Source organism: Stegostoma tigrinum, chromosome 3, assembly GCF_030684315.1.
Source record: "Stegostoma tigrinum isolate sSteTig4 chromosome 3, sSteTig4.hap1, whole genome shotgun sequence".
Lineage (NCBI taxonomy): Eukaryota > Metazoa > Chordata > Chondrichthyes > Orectolobiformes > Stegostomatidae > Stegostoma > Stegostoma tigrinum.
In genome coordinates, this window is record NC_081356.1 from 112,913,084 (window position 1) to 112,938,941 (window position 25,858).

General features: G+C 40.6%; 1 protein-coding gene across 1 annotated transcript in view; it reads left to right on the top strand.

The window, feature by feature from the left end:
- The window catches only part of LOC125450831 (ufm1-specific protease 2-like), a 79,363-nt gene that overhangs the window by 47,858 nt on the left and 5,647 nt on the right, over positions 1 to 25,858 (top strand). The window contains exons 6-8 of the mRNA XM_059644835.1: positions 6,525 to 6,717; positions 21,648 to 21,791; positions 21,956 to 22,120. Of these exons, the coding sequence (XP_059500818.1) occupies positions 6,525 to 6,717; positions 21,648 to 21,791; positions 21,956 to 22,120 (502 nt within the window). The remainder of the gene's footprint in view (positions 1 to 6,524; positions 6,718 to 21,647; positions 21,792 to 21,955; positions 22,121 to 25,858) is intronic.

Here is a 25,858-nt window from a genome sequence, read left to right on the forward strand (position 1 = left end):
TCACCTGCACACAGTCTCAAACTCAAACTTCCATTATTGTTAAGCCAGCAGCACAATTTAGATTTAGATTCAGATTTATTTATTTGTCACATGTACTAAGTTTAGGAATATGTAAGTATAGCAAAAAGTGCACAAAGTTGCCATTCACTGGCACCCACTCGGTTACAAAAGCCAGAATTAAAAGATTTAACAGATCTAAAGAGTAAGCAAGAAATGTCTCAACCTCAGAGTCAAGTCCCATCTCCACGTTAGTGTAGGCACAGCTCCAACCAATAGGACACCCAGGAGGTCACCACCATGTGAAAGGCCTGCTCTCGCCGTTGACTGCTACTCACCAGTCAGCTCTTGCATTGCTCTGGCCCACGCTCGATCCACCACTGCGGCAGGACATGGTCCGCGTATTCAGCTCCCTAGCTTAAGTTAGGAACATTCAGAGAGAGATATATTTAACCTGCTGGTGTAGACCAAACTAACATATTGCATGGTTCTGGAGCCACACTTGTATTTAATCTTGTTTGTAGAAAATGTGACATATCAAATGACAGTAGTTTTCTGAACTGCTACATCCATCATTTATATTGGAAGGCTTTTGTGACCCAAGTCAGACCTTGATGCTCTCAATCCTTAATCAACCCTGTCTAAGTTTGAGTCTATTGGGCAGTAGGTCTTAAGCATACATTTGGCTCAGATGTCACAATACAGCCACAAGAATATTCTATATGCAACTTTGACATCCCTCTTTGCAATGTTTCCATCCTGTGTATCACTATGTCTGTATGAATGGAAAAGTACAAGCAGTTTGTTACATCTGACTTTTCTTTCCATAACAGAAAAAAATTAAGGGCAGAAGTAGGCCATTCTGGTCATTGACCTCTCATAGCCATCCAGTTAGATCCTAGCTCACCTCCTAATCCTCAATTCCACTTTGCTGCCTTATCCCATAACCCTTAAGTCCTTTGTGATTAGAAATATTTTTATCTCAGCTGTAAATATACAGAACAATGAACATCATCAGCGGTAAAGAATTCCATAGACTCACTACCCTCTAAGGGAAGAAATTGCCTCCTTGTCTCGATCCTAAATGAGTGACCACTTTGAAATTATGCCTGGTGGTTCCACAGGGAGGAAGAACTTTTCTATATCTACTCCATCAAGCCCCCTAAGAATATTGTATGTTTCAATAAGATCTGTGCTCATTCTTTCAACTTCCCATGAGTGCAAACCCAACCTACTAAACCATTCCTCACAAGAAAGTTGCTCCATACCCAGGATCACCCTGATCTTTTCCTAGATAAGGGAACCAAGTAATCCAGATGTGTTCTGACTTGAACCTTGTATAGTTTAAATAAGACTTCCCTAATTTTATACTGCATTCCTTTTGAAATAAACAGTCCATTAGCCTTCCTTGTTACCCTCTGAATTTGGATGCTAACTTTCATGATTAATGCATGATTACACTGAAATTCCTGTGTGCTGCATCTTTGTACTGTCTTTCAGTTCTTCCAAAGTGCATGACCTTCAATTGCCTGGTGTTATATTCCACCTGCCAGGTTTTTGTCTAGTCACCTAACGTGTCCTTATTTCATAGCAGATTCTTTCTGTCACTCTCACTACTTGCCTTTCTATTTTTTTGTCAAGTTTTCCCAAAATGCATGCATTTACCTGATTCAAATCATTAATATATCTTGTAAATAATTGGGCTCTTGCACTGATCCCTGTGGCACTCCGATAATTGTGTGTTGCCATTCTGAAATATGTTCTCTTTGTCTCAACCCTTTGTCTTCTTTTGGCTAGGCAAATGTCTACCCATTCCATTATATTGCCCTCATCATGATGGGCTCTTATCTTATTAATTAGCCTATATGGTAACAAATAAAACACTTTTTGGAAATTCAAATGTATTACATACAATTTTTTGTTTATTCATTCATGGGATGGGGGAATTGCTGGTTAGGCAGCATTCATTGCCCATCCTTAATTGCCCAAATTGCTGTGGGTCTACAATCACATGAAGGCCAGACCAGATTAGGATTGTAGTTTCCTTCCCTAAAGGACATCAGCGAACCAGATGGGTTTTTACTACAATCAGCAATGGGTTCAGAGCCATCATTAAATGATTAATTCCAGATATTTATTGAATTCAAATTCCACCAACTACCATGGCACGATTCAAACCCAGGTCCCCAAAACGTTATCTGGGTCTCTGGATTAACAGACCAGCAATAATGCCACCAGACCATTGCCTCCAATCTAATGGTTCCCCTTTATCTATACCACTTGTTAAAAGCCAAAATTAATGTCACCATAGCCCTAACACACTGTAGGGATGTTGTTTCATATTAATAATGAGGTTGTGGAGTACTCGGAATTACATGGTGAAGCAGACATGAATTAGTATGGTTTCATCAAGAGGAAGTCATTTCTGACAAATCTGTTATAATTCTTTGAGGAATAACAAGCAAGTTAGACAAAGGAGAGTCAGTGGACATCATCTGTTTGGATTTCCAGAAGGCCTTTGACAAGGTATCATATGGTTCACTCGCTGATGATTAGTACAGTTTGCAGGGATCCATGTTGGGACGTAACTATTCACGTTTTGCATTAACGATCTTGGCGAAGGAACTGAGGGCATTGTTGCTCAGTTTGGAGATGATGCTACCTTGGGTAGACGGTGGTAGTGTTGAGGAAACAAGGAAGCTATAGAACAACTTGGATAGGATAAAAGGATGGGCAAAAAAGTGGCTAATGGAATACAGTCTGGGGAAGTATGAGATTATGCACTTTGATAGGAAGGATAAAGGTGTAAACGATATTTTAAATGGGGAATGCGTCAGAAATTTTAAGCACAAAGGGACTTGGGAAGCCTGGCTCTGGATTCTCTTAGGTTAATGTGCAAGTTCAGTTGGCAGTTTGGAAGGCAGATGCAGTAGTAGCATTCATTTCAAAAGGACTATAATACAATAGTGGAAATGTGCTGCTGAGGCTAAATAAGGCTCTGGTTAGATCACTTCTGGAATATTGTGAGCAATTTTGGGCCCCACATATAACGAATGATCTGGCCTTGGAGGAGCTCCAAAGGAGATTTTAAGAGTGATCCTGGAGCTGAAGGTCGTATCAGATAAGGAGTAATTGAGGACTTTGGGTCTGTACTCGATGAGAAGGGATCTAATGGAAACTTACAGAATATTGGGAGGCCTGGATAGAGTGGACATGAAGATGTTTCCATTAGTCAGAGAGACTAGGACCCAAGGGCACAGTTTTAGAGTGTAGGGTGATGTTTTAGAACTGAGATGTGGAGAAATAGCTTCAGCCAGAGAATGGTTAGTCTGTGGAACTCATAGCCACAGATGACTGCGGAGGCCAGGGCATTGAGTGTATTTAAGACAGAGATAGATCGGTTCTTGCTTGGTAAGGGGATCAAGTGGTACAGGGAGAAGGCAGGAGATTTGTGATGAGAAACATATCAGCTATGATCAAATGGCAGACCATACTTGATGGGCTAAATGGTCTAATTCTGCTCCTATGTCTTCTGGGCTCGTTGGACTTAGTGGCCTTTAACCCCCTTTCATGATAGTTATTATGTTCATTTTCTCCCCCAATCCCCTTTGTCCCCAATTATTTAGTGTTTGTGGAATTTTATTAATTCTACTATATTATGGTCACTGATCCCTCAGGGATGTTTTACTCTGAAATCGATCATTAAATCTGTCTTAATAAACATTACTAGATCCAAAATAGCCTGATCTCTAGTTTGGCTCACAGTATAGAAAATTATCCTAAATGCACTCTTTGAGCTCTTACTCATGGTGATCTAGAATCTTGGAATCCCTATAGTGTGGAAAGAGGCCATTCAGCCCATTGAGTCTGTACCATGCCTCAGAAGAGCATCTTACCCAAAACCAGCCCCTTACACTGCCCCTGTAACCCTATTTTACCATGGCTAATCCGACCAGCCTGCACATCCATGGACACTATTGACAATTTAGCGTGGACTGTCCAGCTAATTTGAACACCCTAGGACTGAGAGAGTAAACAGGAGCACCCGGTGGAAGCACACACAGACGTGGGGAGAATGTGACAGTCACCCAAGGCTGGAATTGAGCAGGGGTTCCTGGCACTGAGAGGCAATGGTCAAGACTACTAAGCCCTATCAATCTACAAGAAGATTATGATTGATTTATTATCCTTTTCAACATGCTGTTATTATTTCCTAATTGATTCTGTGTTCCTTAGTTACTTCTTGGGGACCTATCGACTACTCCAGCAGTAATGTCTTCCCCTTGATATTTTTTACCTCCAATCATATGGATTTTGCCTTATCCAGTCCAAGATCACGTGTTCCTTTCACACTTATTCCACCTCATACTAGCAAAGCTACACCACCACCCTTCCCTCGCAGCCTGTGCCTTTGAGAGGTTACGTACCTCCTGGATATTTAATTCTCAGCTTTGATCTCCTGACAGTCGTGACTCTGCATAGGTCATCTCCATTAGCCTCTAGTTGTGCCGTTATTCATTTCTTTAGTTCTGAATAACACATGCACTTAAGTAAAGAGCCATTAATTTTACCTTTTTAATATTTTGTTTTCCCTTTGTTCCATTTGCTGCTTTTTTACACTCATACACTGTCCTTTCCTGTTCCATTCAGACTCCCACTGTTTTGATTCTACCAAGACTACACTTCACCATCATGAGTATTTGCATAACTGCATATTTAGACAGAACTCTTTAAGACAACCAGTTACTTCATGACATCATTTTAAACAAACAAATCGCGCATGCACATTATAACAGAATTTTCTTGAATTGAATTAGCTTTATTGTCGTGTAATCAAATGAGTACAGTGAAAAGTTTATAAGTCACCACATTACAGTGCCATCTTCGAAACAAAAAAATCTACGTACAGATACTAAAGAACAAATTCTTAGGCAAAAAAAAACAGAAAATAAAGAAGTAAAATGCCCAGCTTTACAGATCGTAGGAATAAATTGAAGAAATAAAGAAATAAAAAGTGCAGAGTAACAGTCTTTCCAACTCAGTCCACACCAACACCTAGCTTCCAGTAACCACCACCTAGTCGCTGTCTGCATGATACTCACCAGTGTAGGAGTCAGCACGCTTTAGGCACCATCTCTTCGCTGATGGGCCCACCTTGCTGACGTCACTGAATTGACACTCTGTCCAGAGATAGGAGACCCCAGCTCCGCTGCTGCTGCCGCCGCCTCACCAATAACCAGAAGTCCCTGCTGCAGGCCTACACAATAGAAACCAGGAGCCCCTGACTCCGTTGCTAGATCAGGAGTCCTGGCTTTCGGCCTACTGTGCCCAGGAGTCCCTGGCGCTGCCACCATGCCAAGAGTCCTTCTTCACCTGCTGATGTTGTCTTGCTAGCACCACAATCTTGAAGTGTCTGCTGCTGCCAGCACCGCTGCCCCAGTTGCTGGAGGAGCTTTGCTGCCACTGGCCCCGAACACTGGGAGAACATAATTGCTGCCACTGGTACCAGCCCATATACTGAGAGGATGTCCTTGCAGCCATTGCCACCACCTTCAATTGCTGGGAGAAGCCGGATCCGCTACTCTGCATGCAGCCTGCTCTCTCTGATGCTGCCAACCAACCAGCCACAGAAAAGAAGAAAGACAAAAGAATAAAAAAGAAGAAAGGAAGAAAGAAAAAATAAAGTAGCTGGGAGCAGATGAGCCAGGATAAGAGCATGCACGCGACCCTGCTATTCCACCACCATGTTGAAACACTCAAATTTTCATTACCTTTTCATTTGTATGCTGAACTTGAATGCTGAGCATTCTTCCGGACACTAATAGACAAGCATATTTGCCGAGAATCGTGTTGACCTCTTTTACAGTGCGTGAGCCTGGAGTAGGAGGTACAATTAATATATTTGAAATATATTTGGTACAATGAATTCTAAGAGTTAAGATCTCTTGCTTTTAGACTGAAATAATTCTTCTTTTAAGTCAAATTTATGGACAGTAATTCCTGGTGCATTCCTAATAACAATGTTTCAACCAATCAGCAGCATCCTTTTCTCATTGCTGTACAAATTGTTGTTCTTTCTGAGGCTTGACATTTTAGCTTAAGTCCTGGTGAGAATACAAAAGACTTCAACAGCATTTTTAAAAAAAAATTGTTGACATTTCTCCATTGATAAACCAAGCTCTATTCTAATAATGGGTTTAAATTGAAATTTTTTTGCATGCAGATGCTGCATGTTTGTACCACTTTATGTTTTTCTTACAAAGAGAATTCTTGATGAGTTAGAAAAAAAAATTGCTTCTGCAAAGCTACTGATTTCATAGATAAGTGAAAACGCTCCATTGTTTCCAAATTTACTCAGCGTAAAGATTTATTTTTTCCTAATGCTTGAAGACAAAGCAATAGCTATCAGGAAAGCTAAGTTAGAACTGTATGTAATTTTGTGTCTGCATTAGGTTTTTGTTTCGTGATGCTGCGTATGTAATATAGAACATGCCTTTACTATTAATTATAAATTATGTTTTTGACAGGCTGCAGGATCAATTTGTGAAAGCAGTTTCTACACAGCTGTATGAGATGGACCAATGCATTCAGAGATATACAAAAAGAAAGTCTGTCCCAATTCCACAAGCATTCCACTTTGAATTGCCAGTGTCAACTACTCTTACTACAGTAATTTACCCTGCTGGATACAGTGAAAAGGATCTGGAACCACAACGAAAAGTAGGGCTGGAATACAAATCACTTTTTCTATTCATGCAGTCTGTTCATCAGCTGCTGAATGTTTAAAGTAGCAATTTATTGGATAAGAATTTCAGTTACGAGGATAGATTAAGATTGCTCTGAAAGGATATTGATAAGTTGGTAGAGTGAACAAATAGGTGGCAAATGAGTTTGATGCCAAGAAGTGTGAAGTGATGTACTGGGTACGGTTATGGGTGCCACATTATAGAAAAGATGTGAATTTATTGGAGAGAGGGTAGAAGTGCTTTACTCTAGAAGTTCTAAGAAAAGGAAACTTCAGCTATGAGGATAGATTGAAGAAATTGAAATTGTTCTCCTTGAAGAGAAGGCTCAGAGAAAATTTAATAGAAGTTTTCAAAATTTCTGAGCACGCTGGATAGAGTAGATAAGGATAAGATGCACTGCTCATAAAAAGTACAAGAATAAGGGAGGCATAGATTTAAAGTGATCTGCAGAAGTGAGGGTGATGTGAGAAAATGTTTTTTCATACTCATGTAGTTAGGATATGGAATGCGTTGCTTGGAAATTTAGTTAAGGCAGGTTCTGTTCAGCCATTGAAAGGGGTTGAGTGGCCTACTCCTCTTATTTTCTATGTTCTGTTGCATAAAGCAGGAACAGGTTACTGAGTATGTTAATCAGCCATGAAATGTCAAATAGCCTACTCATCCTATTTTCTACATTTCTAAGGCATTGGATGATTATTTGGATAGAAATAGTATACAAGGGTAAGGGGAGATAAAGCATGAGAATGGCACTAGATCATAATTGACATTTGAAGAGCCTGTGCAAGCATGATGGACCAAATGGCCTTCTTTTGCACCACAACAGTTCTGTTAAGTTGAGACTGTCATAGAGTCATACAGCACAGAAACGGACCCTTCAGTCCAACTCATCCAAACCAACTAGACATCCCTAACTGACCTAGTCCCAATGCCAGTATTTGGCACATATCTCCCTGAACCCTTTCAATTCAATACTCACCCAAATGCCTTTTAAATTTTTTAGTGGTACCCACATCCACCACTCCTGCTGGCAGCTCGTTTCATACATGCAACACACTCTGCATGAAAATGTTGCCCCTGAGTTCCTTTATAAACCTTTCCCCTCACCTTAAAGCTATGCCTTCTAGTTTTTGACTCCCCAACCCTTGGAAAAATACCTTGGCTATTCACCCTATCCATGCCCATCACAATTTTATAAATCTTTATAAGGGTCACTCTAACCTCTGACACTCCAAGGGATAAAGGTCCCAACTGATTCAACATCTGTCTATAGCTCAAACCCTCCAGTCCCAGTGACATCCTTATAAATCTTTTTTGCACCCTTTCAAGCTTAACAACTTCTTTCCTATAAAGAGAGAACCAGAATTGTGTGCAGTATTCTAAAAGTGGCCTCACCAACATCCTGTACAGCCGCAACATGACATCCCAATTGCTGTATTCGAGTTTATGACCAATGAAGACAAACATGCCAAACACCGCCTTCACCACCTTTACTACTTGCGACTCCACTTCCAAAAATTATGCACCTGCACCCCAGGTCTCTTTGTTTGGCAACACTTCTTAAGCCCTACCATTTTATTTAAGTCCTGCCCTGCTTTGCCTTGCCAAAATGTAACACCTCACATTTACCTGAATTAAATTCCACTGCCAGTCCTTAGCCCATTGGTCCATCTGATCAAGATTCTGTTATACTCTGATATAATCTTCTTCACTGCCCATTCCACCACCTATTTTGGTGTCATCTGTAAACTTACTAACCATACCTCCTAGATTCACATCCAAATGACATAAAGCGGTGGACCCCGCACGGATCCTTGTCGAACACTACTGGTTACAGGCCAATTTTTATATCCAGTTGACTAGCTCTCCCAGATCCCTTGTGATCTAATCTTACTAACCAGTCTACCAGACAGAACCTTGTTAAACACTTTGCTGAAGTCCAACATCTACCACTCTGCCTTCATCGATCTTCTTTGTCACTTCAAGTTACTGAGACATGATTTCCCACAAGTGAAACCATGCTGACTATCCCAATCAGTCCTTTCCTTTCGAAATGCATGTTAAATCCTGTCCCTCAGAATCCCCTCCAACAGTTTACCCATCTCAGACGTAAAGCTCACTGGTCTTCAGTTCCCTGGCATTTCCTTACATCTTTTCTCAAATAATGGCACCACATTAGCTAACCTCCAGTCTTCCTTCACCTTACCTGTGGCTGTTGATGATACATTTATCTCAGCAAGGGGCCTAGAAATCTGTTCTTAGCTTCCCACAAAGTTTTGGGAAAGACCTGATCAGGTCCTGGGGATAAACAGCTTGCGAGGCCTTAGGCTTTTTTAAAAGTTGGAACAATAGAAGCAGTCTGAACGGGTGTGGCCATTTAGTTTTTAGTTCTGGCTTTCAGCAGTTGCTGTTGGAATCTTAAAAAGGTTCTGGATGTGAGTTTGCTCGCTGAGCTGGAAGGTTTGTTTTCAGACGTTTCGTCACCATTCTAGGTAACATCATCAGTGAGCCTCCGACGAAGCGCTGGTATTATGTCCCGTTTTCTATTTATCTGGTTAGGTTTCCTTGGGTTGGTGATGTCTAGACGCATGGCATTCCAACTGGAACTCCATCAACAAACACATTGATTTGGAGCCAATCTACCATCCCCTGAGAAAAAGGAACAGGAAATGACATCACCAACCCAAGGAAACCTAACCAGATAAATAGAAAGCGGGACATAACACCAGCGCTTCGTCGGAGGCTCACTGATGATGTTACCTTGAATGGTGACGAAACGTCTGAAAACGAACCTTCCAGCTCAGCGAGCCAACTCACATCCAGAACCTCAACCTGAGCTACAAATCTTCTCAAAACTTGCTAGCATCTTAAAAAAGTTGAAGCTATTTTTACCCCTCTCCGTTACGGCAAAAGGCTGGGTTTTCTAGGCGTGCTATGGGAATTGCATGCGAGACAATCTGTTTTCTGTATTTGCCTTTTGCTAAGGGTGTGTTTATGGGATATTACTGTATTGGAACAGTTAATTAGTAATAGTTACCGTATCTATTATTAAATTTTCCAATAGAATTGAGTTATTCCAATTCCTCCTTTTGTTGTATTTTAACCAAAGTGGATGGATAAAGCCTGTTTTGCTTTAAATCTAGTAGTTTGATCAATCAAATTGCATCTGGAATGTAACATCTTTCATTTACTTTTAAAATAAAAAAAATTAGGGACTTAAGGTCTAGACTATTTTCTGAATATTTTGAAGGGGTTTGGTTTGGTCCATAACAGAAATCTTTTCTAGACATCAAAATTTATTTCTCCAAATTCCCTGCCTTCTGTGTCTTTCTCCACAGTTAATACTGACACAAAATATTCATTTAATATCTCACCCATCTCCTGTGGTTCCACAAATAGGTGGTCCCATTGATCTTGAAGGGGCTCTATTCTCTCCCTAGTTACTCTTTTGTCATTAATGTACTTATAGAATCTCTTTGGATTCTCCTTAACTCTAGTAACTTAACTCAATTCTCATTGGAGAGAAAAGACTAAAAGGAGATCTAATAGAAATTTTCAAAACCTGGAAAGATCCGGATAGGGAAAATCTTTCAGGCAAGTTAAAGGATTGAAAATGAGAAGGCACAGATTTAAAGTGATTTATAAAAGTAGCAATTGTGATATGAGAAAAATAATTTTCATACAAGTGGTTCAGGCCTTGAATGCACAGCCAGAAAGTGTGATGGATGCCGTTTGATTTGGATGAGAATATAGAAGGCATGGTTAGTAAGTTTGCAGATGACACCAAAATTGGCATTGTAGACAAGTGAGAAAGGTTTTCTAAGATTACAAAGGGATATTGATCAAATGGGTCAATGGGCTGAAAAATGGCAGATGTAGTTCAATCTGGATAAATGTGAGGAATTGCACTTTGTTACAACAAACAAGGATAGGGCTTATATCATTAATGATAGGGCCTTGGATGGTGTTGTAGAACAGAGGGACCTAGGGGTGCAGGTCCATGATTCTTTAAAGTTTGCATCACATGTAGACAGTATGGCTAAAGAGGCATTTGGCATGCTTGCCTTCATTGCTCAGTCCTTTGAGTATAGGAATTGGGACATCGATGAGTCCTCACCTGCAATACTTTGTTGAGTTTTGATCGCCCAATTATAGGAAGGATATTGTCAAGCTAGAGAGGATTCAGAAGAGATTTATCAAAGTGTTGCTGGGAATGGAAGTTTGAGTTATAAGGAAAGGATGGATTGACTAGGACATTTTTCACTGGAGCGTAGCAAGTTGAAAGGTGACCTGATAGAAGTTTATTCTAAAAATGAGATGTATAGATAGAGTTGATAGTCGTTGTCTTTTCCTTGAGACAGGGAATTTCAAGACTAGGAGGCACATTTTCAAGGTGAGGTGAGAGATTTTAAAAAGACATAAGAAGCATTTTTTTTACACAGAGGGTGGTTTTTGTGTGGAATGAAGTTCCTGATGAAGTGGTGGATGCAAGTACAATTACAACTTTGAAAAGACGTTTGCATAGGCACGTGAATAGGAACGGTTTGGAGGGAGATGGGCCATGAGCAGGCAGGTGGGATTAGTCTAGTTTGGGATTATGTTCAGCGTGGATTGGTTGGACGAAAGAGTCTGTTTCCGTGCTGTATGACACTGTGGGGGCATTAAATGATTATTTGAACAAAAATAACATACAAAGATATGAGAACCAGGAGAATGACACTAAATCATAATGCCCATTTGCAGTGTCACTGCAGACACAGTGGGCTGAACGGCTTACTCCTATGCCATAACTCTTCATGATTCTAAGATATTGTCAGTTTTGGATTGTTCCAAACTTATCTTTTCAGTTGTTAATAAAAATTATGATTTAACATGATAGAACCTAGAACAATACAGCGCAGAACAGGCCCTTCAGCCCTCGATGTTGCGCCGACCTGTGAACTAATCTAAGCCCCTCCCCCTACACTATCCCATCATTATCCATATGCTTATCCAAGGATGTAGTCTTCCAAATTAGATCTCATGACACCTGTGCTGAGAGTAATATTTACAGTTCCCAATTTTGAATAATGTTCCTGAAAGCAGTGAAAATGCTGACTTCTGAATCACTTCTCATACCTCTAAATAACTTTTGAAGTTGTTTCTTCTAATTTTTTTCCCTTTTGTGCTTCGTAGGTAGATAAGTTGTTCAAACAATGAAACGTCAAAACACTTTTCAAGCAGATCCACCATGCTTATTCTGCTTCCTTGAAACATTTGCGTCTGAAGACACTATTATTTTATTTTTGCCCTGTGATCAATTTTAAGTAATTAATCTGCATGGAGGAAGGAGAGGATACTGGCAACAAGGCAATCTGTCTGTTAATTGAGTGTTGCAAAAGAGGCAACACTCCGTGACAAACTTGGTGTTGCTAGACCTGAGCCAATTAGAGCCACAGTTCTTAATGATACCTCTAATTCACTAATCTACAGAGTATTTTCAGCATTTTCTGTTTTAATTTAGTTTTCCAGCATTAGCAGTAGTTTGCTTCTTTTAGATTCATAGTTCCAGACTGAACAATTTTACTTCTTGACTGACAGTAAGGTGTGAAAGTTAGCATACAAGAATAGGTTATAAATTTAGTTTATAATCTCTTTAGTACAGTGGATTAAGGCTTGGCTTGGTCAAAGTGTTCGTAAGTGTTTACCACATTTGGTAGCGTAGATAGAAAGAAGGTAAGAAATGTGACAAGAGACGCCAAAGCTGAACAGAAAGACTATAGGAATTATAGGGACCAAATAAGCGCCCTTCATACATCACAATATAAGAACTACTTAGAATGAATTGTAGATGCAATTTCAACTTGAAAGGTGCTGTATTGTAACTATTTTTGAGATCTGGTTGACGGATAGTAAGGCCTAGCAGCTGAATAAACCAGGTTATAAAGTTCAGGAAGGAAACCAAAACTAGTAGTGGGAGAGATGTAGCCCAAATGATTCAAATAATTTTAGACTTAAACGAAAAGAGAGGATATGATGAAAGGCATCAGACTTCCTGTTCCTCTGATGCTGCTTGGCCTGCTGTGTTCGTCCAGCTCTACACTTTGTTATAACATGGTGTAGAGCTGCATGAACACAGCAGGCCAAGCAGCATCAGAGGAGCAGGAAAGCTGATGTTTCGGGTCGAGACCCTTCTTCAGAAAACATTTTTTCAGCTTTCCTGCTCCTCTAATGCTGCTTGGCCTACTGTGTTCATCCAGCTCTACACCGTGTTATCTCAGATTCTCCAGCATCTGCAGTTCCTACTATCTTAGACTTTTTATGCTCTTTTTAAAAATTAGAAAAATGTTGTGGAGATATGAATAGGCTCCCTGGTAGGAGCTGTGCTCTGAGAGCACACATTACAAGTGCACAGCAAAGGCATCATGATTTTACCTGGGGACTTAAACGATTGTTAATTTTGAGATTAGCGATTTAGATCATGTCCAAAATGTACCAAATTTATTTCCTCAAGATAGTTTTCTGTAATGATAGGTCTTAGAACCAACAATGGATTGTATTTAATAATGTGATCAGCCAAGATACAGTGAACAATTTGACTGCATATGAACCCATATCTAATGGCATTTGTAATATGATTGAGTTCAACGTTGTGTTTCAAAAGAATGCAAAATAGCTGTTAATTTTCTAGATTTTGGTGAAGGTTAATATAACAGGATAAGTTAAAATTGTTCATAGTAAACTTGAGAAAATCTGTTAATGGGAAAGAGTACAAATCAGTAAAAGTGTTTAGAAATTGTTGCAACAATTTATATTCTTTAGATTTAGCCTTTTTGGTTTAAAATTCAAGAAAGCCTGGCTGTTAACTGTCAATTGGCATTTACATGTGCATTCTCTATGGCACTGTCTCTATCAATCAGAATTCACCTACCAAACAATCAGAGTTTTTCTCAAGCAATATAAATATCATCTTTCTCCTTGAATTGGTGTTCATGCAAAATGTTCTGATAAGTGCAAGGTGAAAAGATTTGACAAAATGTGTCTTTTTCAATAATACTCAAGATATTAATGGATCAAGTGGTTGGACAAGACTGTAGGAAATGGATATCGGTGTAGGTACCTGTGAGGATTTCTATTTTGGACTTAACTGGGATGGATCCATGTATTTTCTAAATAGGAGAAAGCTGGAAGAAATAGAGGTCCAAAGAGTTAACAAAGTGTGGAGCTGGATAAACACAGCATGTCAAGCAGCATCTTAGGAGCACAAAAGCTGACGTTTCGGGCATAGACCCTTCATCAGAAAAGGTGGGGTGGGGAGAGAATTCTGAAATAAATAGGGAGAGAGGGGGAGGCAGACCAAAGATGGATAGAGGAGAAGATAGGTGGAGAGGAGAGTATGGGTGGGGAGGTAGGGAGGGGATAGATCAGTCCGGGGAGGATGGACAGGTCAAGGGGGGGGCGGGATGAGGTTAGTAGGTAGGAAATGGAGGTGCGCCTTGAGGTGGGAGGAGGGAATCGGTGAGAGGAAGAACAGGTTAGGGAGGCGGGGATGAGCTGGGCTGGTTTTGGGATGCAGTGGGCAGAGGGGAGAATCTGAAGCTGGTGAAATCCACATTGATTCCATTGGGCTGCAGGGTTCCCAAGCGGAATATGAGTTGCTGTTCCTGCAACCTATGGGTGGCATCATTATGGCACTGCAGGAGGCCCAGGATGGACATGTGGTCTAAGGAATGGGAGGGGGAGTTAAAATGGTTTGCGACTGGGAGGTGCAGTTGTTTATTGCGAACCAAGTGTAGGTGTTCTCCGACACTTCCGCCATCTACCTACCCACCTATACTCTCCTCTCCACCTATCTTCTCCTCTATCCATCTTCGGTACGCCTCCCCCTCTCTCCCTATTTATTTCAGAATCCTCTCCCCACCCCCCCTTTTCTGATGAAGGGCCTAGGCCCGAAACGTCAGCTTTTGTGCTCCTAAGATGCTACTTGGCCTGCTATGCTCATCCAGCTGCCCACTTTGTTATCTCGGATTCTCCAGCACCTACAGTTCCCATTATCTCAGAGATCCAAAGAGCCTTCAGGGTATATTCACAGAGGTTGTTAAAATATCATGAAAGCTACAGCTAGTATCAAAAAGTCTAATGAAATGCAAGGTAAATTTACCAGTGTGATACCTCAATCCCACAGACTAAGTTATGAATGGAAATTACAAATTGAGAGTTGTACTAATTAGAATTTAGAAGGTGAAGGGATTTGATTGAAGTTATCAAGATGTTAATTGGAATAAACAGGGTGATTAGAGAAAAACTACTGTGTTGGTTGTGGAGTTGAGGATCAAGGGACAGAAGATGACAATTAGAACCAGCCCTTCCAGAAGTGAATTAGGAAATGCTTACTCCATATAAAGAGTTTGGAAAGAAAATTTGAAACTCTTATTTATACACAACTATTGATTCCAAGCCAATTGTTAATTTTAAAACTAAATTGATAGGTATTTATTAATAAAGGATATTATGAAAAGTTGCAAAGATAGTTACAGGGCTCACCGATCAACTGTGATTTTATTGAACAAAATTAGGGGCTTAATAACCTATACTTCCTTTGTTTCTGTCATTATGACTAGAAGGGAGAGGCATTAATGCAGTTAGAGACCATTTGTTGAGTCTGCACCAATTCTCCATAGTGTATCCTGCCCCATTCTTGTCACCCCAAATTTACCATTGTTAACTGACCTTCTATACATAGTATGGGGCAATTTAGCATAGCCAGTACACCTAACTGCACATAAGGTCATAGAGTCAAACAGCACAAAAACAGACCCTTCAGTCCAATTTGTCTGTGCTAACATCCCAATCTGGTTTAGTCCCATTTGCTAGCATTTGGCCCATATTTCTCAATCCTTCCTATTCATACACCCGTCCAGATGCTTCTTAAATGTTGTAATTGTATCTGCCTCCACCACTTCCTCTGGCAGCTCGTTCTAGACACATACCACTCTGTGCCCTTTTTTAAATTTTGCCCCCTCACCTTAAACGTATACCCTCTAATTCGGGACTCCCCACCTTAGGAAAAATACCTTGGCTGTTCATGCTATCCGTGCCCCTCACAATTTTATAAACTTCTATAAGGTCACTCTTGAGCCTCCAATAGTCCAGGGAAAGGACAGTAGGAGGAAACTGGAACACCTGGCCGAAACCCATGCAGACTCCACACAGACGGTCACCCAAGGCTGGGTGCCTGGTACTGTGAAGCTGTAGTGCTAATCACTGTGCCACCCTGCTGCTCTTTTTAGAACATGGCTATGCCTTTCTCCAAATAAAAATTAGTTAACATTAACATTATTTGTGAGCAATAATATGTCATTTAGAAGGTTTTCTAGAGTAAGCAAAAGAGCAATTTTATTTCCTGCTAACCCTGAGAAAAATAACAAGACATGACATCAAGCATATGATCTTCATGCGCACGTGCACGCACACACATACTTGCACACATGAGCACTCTCTCTCATTCACTCACTCACACTTTCCAGTATTAAAAGAAAGTTTGTCACCTGGCTTTTCTTTCTTAAGAAGTAGATAGAGTCTTGTCAAGCCTGTTCCAGTTTTGCTATCATAAATGCATCCCCTTCTCTTCTGCCAGAGTGTGTCGAAATAGCAACTTACTTGTGTATTCTATCCTTATTATATGAAGATTTTCATGATGGTGGTGCAAAAACAGAGAAGAGTGAGCACCCTGTCAAGCTTTCCATAAACCAGTGGATCAACCCTGGTTCAAAGACAAGTGTAAGAAGGTATGCCAGGTATAGCATCGGGCAAATGCTATAAATGAAGGATCAACCTGGTGAAGCTACAACATATGATTACGTACATACCAAGCATCCAGTAGCAGCAAGAAATAGATGGAGCTAAATGGTTCATACACATTGGACCTCAGCTCTGTAGTCCTGCCAAAACCAGTTGTGACTTGTAGTGCACAGTTAAAGAACTCTTTGGAGGAGGAGGATCTACAAATATTGGCATCCTCAATGATGGATGCTGTAAAGTCTGTCTGCTCTGACAATATTACAGCAATTGTATTGATGACTTATGCTTGAGAACTTGCCAAAGATGATGATCTGAAACATTTCCCAGCTATGTCCTGAACACACAATGCAGGACATTTCAAAGCTAGCCAGTTAATGCCCCGTCAGTCTGCCCTTAATTATCGGTAAGGTGCTAGAAGGAATCATCAACAGAGTTATCAAGCAGTGTCTATTTTGTAATAGGCAGCTCACCGATGCTCAATTTTAGCCCTACTAGGGACAGTCAGCTCCTGACTACAGTTTTACCTTATTTCAGCCATGGACAAAAGAGGTGTTATCCAGAGGAAGGTAAGAGTGACTGCCCTTGACGTCAGGCTACAGAATTAGAGACAACAGGAATCAGAAAGGGGTGAGGGAAAACCTTCTGTTGGTAGGAGACAAGTGTGGCAGTAAGGATAATAATTATCATCATTGCAGGTCAACTGTCTCAGCCTCAGGTTACTTTCTAGAGTTGCTTAAAGTAATATGCTTAAAATAGTTTAGCAATGGCTTTCCCTCATTTGTAAGGTTAGAAGTATTCCTTGACCCCACATCGCAAAACCTGGATGATATCCAAGCTTGAGCTGACAAGTAGCAAGTAATACTTGTGCCACACAAATGCCAGGCAATTACCATCTCCAACAAGACAGAATCTAACTCATCGTCCCTTGATATTCAATGGCATTGCCATCACTGAATTCCCCACTGTCAATGTCCTAAAGGTTACCATTGACCAGAAACTGAACTGGACTAGCCACATAAAACAACTGTGGCTTTAAAAATAGATCCAAGGCGAGGAGTCCTGCAGTGAGTAACTAACTAACTCTTCAAAGTTTATCTGCCCCATCTACAAGCCTCAAGTCAAGAGTGTGATGGAATGCTCCCTCCTTATCTGGAATAGTGGAGCTCCAGCAACCCCCTAAAGGATTTACACTATCCAATACAAAACATCCCATTTGATTGACATCACCTCCTCAAACATTCACTCTTTCCTCTGCCGTCACACTGAAGCAACAGTGGAAAATATTTACAAAATGTACTGTATAAAATCACCAAGGTTACTTTAGACACCACCTTCCAAGTCCATGACCTTTACCATGGACATGGGCAGCATATCCATGGGAACACCACGAGTTACCCGCTGAGACACTCCCTATCCTGACTTGGAAATATATTGATGTTACCTCACTGTCACTAGATCAAAATCCTGTAATTCCTATCCTAACAACAGTGTGTTTACCTACACCAAAATGACTGCAGTGATTCAAGAAGATAGCTTATTACCACTTCTCAAAGGCAACCAGGGTTGAGCAATACATAGAACATAGAACAGTACAGCACAGAACAGGCCCTTCAGCCCACAATGTTGTGCCGACCATTGATCCTCATGTATGCACCCTCAAATTTCTGTGACCATATACATGTCCAGCAGTCTCTTAAATGACCCCAATGACCTTGCTTCCACAACTGCTGCTGGCAACGCATTCCATGCTCTCACAACTCTCTGCGTAAAGAACCTGCCTCTGACATCCCCTCTATACTTTCCACCAACCAGCTTGAAACTATGACCCCTCGTGCTAGCCATTTCTGCCCTGGGAAATAGTCTCTGGCTATCAACTCTATCTATGCCTCTCATTATCTTGTATACCTCAATTAGGTCCCTTCTCCTCCTCCTTTTCTCCAATGGAAAGAGACCGAGCTCAGTCAACCTCTCTTCATAAGATAAGCCCTCCAGTCCAGGCAGCATCCTGGTAAACCTCCTCTGAACCCTCTCCAAAGCATCCACATCTTTCCTATAATAGGGCGCCCAGAACTGGACGCAGTATTCCAAGTGCGGTCTAACCAAAGTTTTATAGAGCTGCAACAAGATCTCACGACTCTTAAACTCAATCCCCCTGTTAATGAAAGCCAAAACACCATATGCTTTCTTAACAACCCTGTCCACTTGGGTGGCCATTTTAAGGGATCTATGTATCTGCACACCAAGATCCCTCTGTTCCTCCACGCTGCCAAGAATCCTATCGTTAATCCTGTACTCAGCTTTCAAATTCGACCTTCCAAAATGCATCACCTCGCATTTATCCAGGTTGAACTCCATCTGCCACCTCTCAGCCCATCTCTGCATTCCTGTCAATGTCCTGCTGCAGCCTACAACAGCCCTCTACACTGTCAACGACACCTCCGACCTTTGTGTCGTCTGCAAACTTGCTGACCCATCCTTCAATCCCCTCATCCAAGTCATTAATAAAAATTACAAACAGTAGAGGCCCAAGGACAGAGCCCTGTGGAACCCCACTCACCACTGAACATGTAGGCATAACCAGCAAAAAACAGATGCCCTGTACAAATGCTTAATAAGGAATCTGGCTGTGTTAATTCTCTTGAGGAAAATATTAATTCAAGCTGAGAATGTCTTTTAACCAATTTTTTTTCATGAAACATGTGCGGTAAGGTATTGCCTATGGTCATTGGTGTGGTTTTGGTTCCTTTTTTAAAACTATTGTACTCTACAGATACTATATCGGACAATAGGAATCAGGACCACCCTGTTAGGACCAGATAAGGAAGCTGGCATCTCTCATTTGGCTGCAACAAAGATGTAATAGTCTTTTTCTAGCATTAGAATTAGAGGGGGTAAATTTAAAATGAAAATGAGACATTTCAGCCAGAGAATGGTGGGCTTGTGGAATTCATTGCCACAGAGTGCAGTGGAGGCCGGGATGTTAGATGCCTTCAAGGCAGAGATCGATAAATTCTTGATCTCACAAGGAATCAAGCTCTACGGGGAGAGTGCAGGGAAGTGGAGTTGAAATGCCCATCAGCCATGATTTAAATGGCGGAGTGGACTCGATGGGCCGAATGGCCTTACTTCCACTCCTATGTCTTATGGTCTTATGGAGAATGTAGCCATAACTAATTTTTTTTAAAAAGTAGTTCAATAGTTCACAAAACCTAAAAATGATCCAGTCGCAACGTTTATTGAATGCAAAGAACAATCTTATTTCAGTGAGAAAAATGATATTGATGTGATGTCAAACACAGGCATAAACACATGTACAACGTTAGAAAAGCTATAGTGTTCAGTATAACAAAAGATAAAAGAATCTGCAGTTTAAAGTCTTTAATGTGTCCTTGATAGGTTGATTTTAAACTTGAATCCCCAGTTGATTATGGATATGATTCAATGGCGGCCATAAATATTGTAGATATTTTTGCATCCTTGGTGTTTGGATGTTTCTGTATAGTTTGCATTATCACTGGCTGCTTTTGTCATTTGAGAAACTGAGAAAGAGCACAAGATTATCCCAGTTCCAGATGCTAATCAATTTCCTGTGCTTTGCCAAAGCGCTTGCTTGCAAAACAGCTTGTTCGTGGAATCCTGCATCTGGGGCCATTGGTTTTGAAGCTGGATAATTGGAGGCAAGCCTTTCATCACTGAGAGGTTTCCTGGAGCTTGGTGTGACCCTGTGGTCAGGTGATCATTGTAGCCATCATTTTAAGTTAATGTCTTTCTAAAATTGTTTTGGTCCTGTGAAAAGCCAGGTATTAAATATATAATAGAATTTGGAAAGTCAATAGTTCATTGTGAAGATAGTTCATATTTTGTGTTATCAGAACACTATGATAAAATGTCAAAAGTCATATCCACGTATTTGAATAAGTTATCTATCCCCTCTATACATTACAAACAAGTTAATATTTGAACCATTTGCAATGGCATGTACTAATCCACTCATTGGAAGTGCTTTGTATTCTGATTGTTGTCCCTTACAGATATTTGGGCATAAGAGGATATTCCAACCAAGGAAGAGGACAAGGTGAACTGCAGTCTAGATTAGATTGTCAATTCCAGAAGTGAACAATAAATTTAAAGTTTTTATGTGTTTAGTGCAGCTGCCCTCTTAGCTGCTAGATATGTAGTTGTATTAGTGTAAGCAGGACAATTAATTTTGAATGTGTGCACATGGGATCATGGAAAAATAGGAGTAAGAGCAGGCCATCAACCCCCTTCAGGATGCTCCACCATTTTAGATTATGGTTTATAGTCTACCTCATTACCATATTTCTGTCTACTTCCATATTTTTAAAATTCATTCCAGAATGTGGGCTTCTCCAGCTGTGCTAGCTTTCATTCCCCATCCCTAATTGCTTTTGAAAAAGTGGTAGTGAGCTGCCTTCTTGATCCATTGTAGTTCCTTCGGTGTCGGTGCTCCCTCATTCCCTTGATGTCAATAGTATCTAGAAATTTATCAATCCCAGTCTGGAACTTGATGGCAAATTTATACCAAGAACTATAGTATAACTATATTCTGTGTCCACAAAATTCCATAGTCCTCTTGGATATTCCAAAGATTCAGTGAAGAAATTCCTCCTCATCTCAGTCCTAATTACCTTGCCTTTTATTCTGAGAATGTGTCATCTGATTGTACATTCCACAGTCAGGATAAACATCTTTTTTGCATCATACTCTTTTAGAATGTTGTATGGTTTTACGAGTTTGCCTCTGATTCTTTTAATCTCCGGAGATGCAAGTCTAGTCTCCTCAATTTCTCCTCATAGGAGTCAATCTGATGAACCTCCACTGCATTCACTCTATGTGAAGTATATATGTTAGGGAAGGGAACCAAAACTGCATATAGTATGTCAGGTACAGTCTAACCAGTCTTCTATACAATTGAAACATGACTTCTTTGCTACGTTAACAAAATGAACCTCAATGAATTGAAAAATATATGGTGAAACTTAGAACCTTATGAACTTGTTTGGATGTGTTCTTTCACAGTTGAATATTGATATCTGTTGTATGAAGTAATGAAGTTTTTATGAAATAATCAAATTAAAATGTTCACCTTTTCTCTTGCATGTATAGGAGCTACATCACAAACTCGGTCTAGAAGATAAACCCTATTTGCGCCGTTCCATGGCTTATAGTTTTCCAAATGATGATTTATTGAATACACATCTGAGGACAATACACAAATATATCCCACCACCAAGCTCTGAAGATTTCCAGGTACATCACAGAATTTACGATATTAAATGTGATTTTTGCAAAGTGGCCATAATGATAGTATTTGCAACTACAAACATTTGAGTGGTGCTGTATCATATCGTAACTACAGTATATGCATTTTAAATGTTTGAGTTTACAGATCCTTTTTATTTGCTTTCCAAAAGGTTTTTGTCGTGCACGGATCATATACCTATCATCACTACTTGCAGGACGGCATAAATGATGGTGGATGGGGTTGTGCATACCGTACTTTACAAACCATTTTATCCTGGTACAACTATCAGGGGTACATCAATGTACCTATACCAACACATGAGAAGATCCAACAGGTTTGAGTAGCCTTTGAGTTATCAATATTTTTCTTTTTTTATCAATGCTTTCGGGAGTTGTTCAATAGGGATCCTAGAAAAGTATTATTTTATGCCACACATTTTCATTTAAATATTTATTTTTTCAGTCACCACGAAAGACAGCACAGTAATAATTTTAATATCAAAGAAGAATTGCTTTGCAGTATGAATAGCGTCTTGGCAAATTGGAAAACTAGGACTGTGGAGCATACTTTAAAACAAGTAGTAAAGTGAGATTTGGAAAATTAAGGACAAAGTACAGTGCAGTAGTGAGGCACATAAATCCCACAACACTCGGGAAGTTCGCCACTATACAGGAGAAAGCAGCCCATCCAGCAACTTTAACTGTCACCAGTGATGCTAATAACAATGTGTACCATCTTCAAGATGCAGTGTAGCAACTCACCAACACTGCTCTGACAGCAACAACCTCAGACTCGGAATCATGGCTTCTCAGAAGGAGATGTTGAAGTTTCATGTCTGACTGCTGGCCACAACTGGGACAGTCTGTATTCCACAAAAAGTTGGATTTGTACATCGGCAGAAATTCTCTTAATACTCTTCGATATGGTTGAGAGATTTTCGATCTTCCTTCTTGTCCAAATTTGATTGACTGGTTTCATCCACAAAGACCTTTGAAGGTCTCATTGTGTGCTATACATTTCCCTACAATGAATTTTAACATCCAGGTTATTACTCTTTGGAAACCCTTTTCATAGTGAGGCACATATTTCTAAATAATATAGTTGAGACTATATTTTGAATCCCTGACTGTTTCACTGTCAGGTGACTTTGGTGGCCATTTTAAAGCACCCCAGCTCATTCTTAACTTTTTTCTTGTCAGCTAAGTCCAAGTTTTTTAGTATTTGATGGGATTTAAAAGTCTGTATTATATCATTATGATATTTACTAATGATCTTCCAGGGAATGATATCGATCACCTCCCTAACCTGGCTGAAATATGACTCAATTTCCACAGATATGTGAATTGCTTCTTAAAAGCAACTCAGTTGTGTTAACCAGGGATGACACCTGGTATTGACCTGGGCACTGAGACCAACAACAGCAAACTAAACCCAATTGATTCTGCAAATTCACCTTCCTAACACAAGGGGCCTTATCCCAAAACTGGGAGAACTGTTCCATAGCAACAACTTAATATATTCATACTAATTGAATCATGCATTATAGACAATTTTCCAGCCACCACCATCACCGTTCCTGGGTAGTTGCTATCCCTTTGGACTGACTGACCAGAAGTGGTGATGCAATCAGGAGATAGTTGCTCTGGAAGTCTTCAACATTTGACTGTGGATCTCCTTAAGTCACATCAACTCAAAAGTGGATAAGAAAACCTCTTGTTGGCTATCATCTACTGCAACCACCTCAGCATGAGTACACCTGCGTATTGAAGACGAATTACAGGAAGCACTGAGGGTGACAATGGCACAAAGTGTACTCTGGTTTGAGGGACTTCGATGTCCATCATCAAGAGTGACTCACTAGCACCATGACTGCTTGAGCTGGCTGAGTCCTAAAGGAAACTGCTGCTAAAAGCATTTTTGTCTTTCCTTTGTTCATTCATGGGCTGTGGGTGTCCCTGACTACGTCAGCATTTATTACTCATAGACCAGTATTTATTACCAATAGAGAGAGTCCCAGTACAAAAACAAGCCCTTCAGCCCATAGGTCCGTCAAAAAAAACACCTAATTATTCTAATCCCATTTTTCAACACTCAGCACATAATCTTGTATTCCCCGACATCACAAGTGCACGTCTAAATACTTCTTAAATGATATGAGGGATTCTGCCTCTACCTCTGTACTAGGTAAGTTCCAGGTTCCCACCGCCCTCTAGGAAGGAAAGATTTTCCTCACATCTGTCAGTCATGCCCCCTCTCAATCGTCTCTGCCAAGGTAAACAACGCCAGTTTGTCCAATCTTCATAGCTGAAACTGTCCAGCTCAGGCAACATCAGTGCTGTCATAACCCTCCTATAATGCTCTGCCCCAGAAGGCAGTGGAGGCCAACTCTCTGGATAATTTCAAGAAAGAGATGGATAGAGCTCTTAAAGTTAGTGGAATCAAGGATTATGGGGATAAGGCAGGAACAGGATACTGATTGTGGATGATCAGCCATGATCATAATGAATGGTGGTGCTGGCTCGAAGGGCCGAATGGCCTGCTCCAGCACCTATTGTCTGTTGTCTATTTCCAGAACTGCGCACAATTGCCCTGAAGAAAATAGTGGTAAACTATCATCTTGGTTGTAGTATATTTTTATTTGGGAATTGAGACCAGTGAGCCTTACCTCAGTTGGTGAAGTGTTGGGAAAGTTATAAGGGATAGGATTTATAATCATCTAGAAAAGAATAAATTGACTAGAGATAGTCAGCACGGTTTTGTGAAGGGAAGGTCGTGCCTCACAAACCTTATTGAGTTCTTTGAGAACGTGACCAAACAGGTAGATGAGAGTAAACAGGTTGATGTGGTGTATATGGATTTCAGCAAGGCATTCGATAAGGTTCCCCACAATAGGCTATTGTACAAAATGCGGAGGAATGGAATTGTGGGAGATATAGCAGGTTGGTTCGGAAATTGGCTTGCAGAAAGAAGACAGAGGGTGGTAGTTGATGGAAAATGTTCATCCTGGAGACCAGTTACTAGTGGTGTACTGCAAGGGTCAGTGTTGGGTCCACTGCTGTTTGTCATTTTTATAAATGACCTGGATGAGGACGTAGAAGGATGGGTTAGTAAATTTGCAGACGACACTAAGGTTGGTGGAGTTGTGGATAGTGATGAAGGATGTTGTCGGTTACAGAGAGACATAGATAAGCTGCAGAGCTGGGCTGAGAGGTGGCAAATGGAGTTTAATGCAGACAAGTGTGAGGTGATGCACTTTGGTAGGAGTAACCAGAAGGCAAAGTACAGGGCTGATGGTAAGATTCTTAGTAGTGTAGATGAGCAGAGAGATCTTGGTGTCCATGTACACAGATCCTTGAAAGTTGCCACCCAGGTTGACAGGGCTGTTAAGAAGGCAAACAGTGTTTTAGCTTTTATTAATAGAGGGATCGAGTTCCGGAACCAAGAGGTCTTGGTGAAGCTGTACAAAACTCTGGTGCGGCCGCGTTTGGAGTATTGCATACAGTTCTGGTCACCGCATTATAAGAAGGATGTGGAAGCTTTGGAAAGGGTGCAGAGGAGATTTACTAGGATGTTGCCTGGTGTGGAGGGAAGGTCTTACGAGGAAAGGCTGAGGGACTTGAGGCTGTTTTCATTAGAGAGAAGAAGGTTGAGAGGTGACTTAATTGAAACATATAAAATAATCAGAGGGGTGGTTAGGGAGAGCCTTTTTCCTAGGATGGTGACGGCGAGCACGAGGGCACATAGCTTTAAATTGAGGAGTGAAAGATATAGGACAGATGGCAGAGGTAGTTTCTTTACTCAGAGAGTAGTAAGGGAATGGAACGCTTTGCCTGCAACGGTAGTAGATTCGCCAACTTTAGGTACATTTAAGTCGTCATTGGATAAGCATATGGACGTACATGGAATAGTGTAGGTTAGATGGGCTTGAGATCAGTATGTCAGGTCGGCACAACATTGAGGGCCAAAGGGCCTGTACTGTGCTGTAATGTTCTATGTTCTATGAGATTCTAAATTGGGGGAAACTGATTTTAAGTTTAAATTATGTGGAGGTGATGTCTTTTGAAAGTCACAA